The sequence below is a fragment of the Peromyscus eremicus genome, chromosome 1 (genome assembly GCF_949786415.1).
Source record: "Peromyscus eremicus chromosome 1, PerEre_H2_v1, whole genome shotgun sequence".
Lineage (NCBI taxonomy): Eukaryota > Metazoa > Chordata > Mammalia > Rodentia > Cricetidae > Peromyscus > Peromyscus eremicus.
In genome coordinates, this window is record NC_081416.1 from 94848559 (window position 1) to 94849993 (window position 1435).

Genomic DNA, 1435 nt, shown 5'->3' on the forward strand with positions numbered 1-1435 from the left:
TGATGTCTAACTTTTAAAGACATAGAAAGTAATGTTAAACAGTGTAACTGAACTTCATTCTATGAAATACCTCATAATATTCAAAGAAAAATTTAAAAGAATGTTGTATCCCATACTTATCTATCAAAAAACACCCTAAAACACTTTTATTCTCTTTATATTACCAGTAGTAATTCATTCATAGTAGAAATCTTCTAATTTTTAGGAAGAATAATGTTTAGAAGGCAGCTATAAGAACCATCTAGAATGTAGACTGTACTGACAACAACCTTTTCCCCAGGACTCTCCTCAAAGCCCCAGTGACCTCCTTATTCCTCAGGCTGTAGATGAGAGGATTTAAAGCTGGAGTGAAAATTGTGTAGAAAACTGAGCTGATGTTATCTTGTTTGGGGCTGTGGAAGGAACTGGGCAGGACATACATGACCATGGCACCCCCGTACCACATCCCAACCACAGTCAGATGGGAAGAACAAGTGACAAGAGCTTTCTTCCTGCCCTCATTTGTGGGCATGTGGAGCACAGTGAACAGAATTAGTGAGTAGGAAGCCAAGATGGCAGCAAGAGGGGGAATTAGCAAGGTCACACCCATCACATAAACCATGAGCTCATATCTGGAGGTGTCTGCACAGGCCAACTTCAGCAATGGAGGGATCTCACAGAACAGGTGTCTGATGTGCCGGGATTTACAGAAAGGATATTGCATGGTGTAGATGCTATATCCTAGAGCACTGAGGGATGCCAGAGTCCATGATATGGCTATCATGAGCCAGCAGACTTTGTGACTCATTAAAATCATATAGTTCAGAGGATGACAAATGGCCACATACCTGTCATAGGCCATGAAGGCCAAAAGGAGGTCCTCTGCACTACCCAGTGTCAGTTCCAGAAACATCTGAAGGGCACAGCCCCCAAAAGAGATGGTGTTGTCTTTGGTGAGAAAATCTATTACAGCCTTGGGAGTGATAACTGATGTGAGGAGGAGGTCCATGAGAGAGAGCTGCCAGAGCAGAAGATACATGGGCACATGGAGCCGGGCATCCATGGTGATAACCAGGAGTAACAGTCCATTGCTGGTCAGGGCTAAAAAGTACAGGGCTGTGATAGTGGCACAGAGCAGTTCAGGAAAGCCACTGTCATCCAGAATCCCCACCAAGATGAAGCCATTTCCGGAGGTGGAGTTGCAGACCTCCATTCTGTGTGGTCTCTTCAGCTTCCTAGAAAACATGTGGTTCAGTTAGGTTTTGCTAATATCAACTCAAATTGTTAATTGTCACATCAATAACCCCTTGTGCTACCCAGAATGACCACAACAACTTGGGATCTTTCTAAATAGCTTTACTTCTTGATTTATACCTCTCCTTCCCTCTTCTTCTCCCCTCCCCCTGCTCTCTGTCTGTCTCCTCAAATATCTATGAAAATCCATCTATGTGTGGAA

The 1435-nt window shown here is 43.6% G+C and overlaps 1 protein-coding gene across 1 annotated transcript; it reads right to left on the bottom strand.

Moving 5' to 3' along the window:
• Positions 1-241: 241 nt before the first annotated feature.
• Positions 242-1192, bottom strand: LOC131900695 (olfactory receptor 2AG1-like). Its single transcript, XM_059252019.1, has one exon. The coding sequence runs from the start codon at positions 1190-1192 to the stop codon at positions 242-244; it is 951 nt and encodes a 316-aa protein (XP_059108002.1).
• Between the last annotated feature and the right edge of the window lie 243 nt (positions 1193-1435).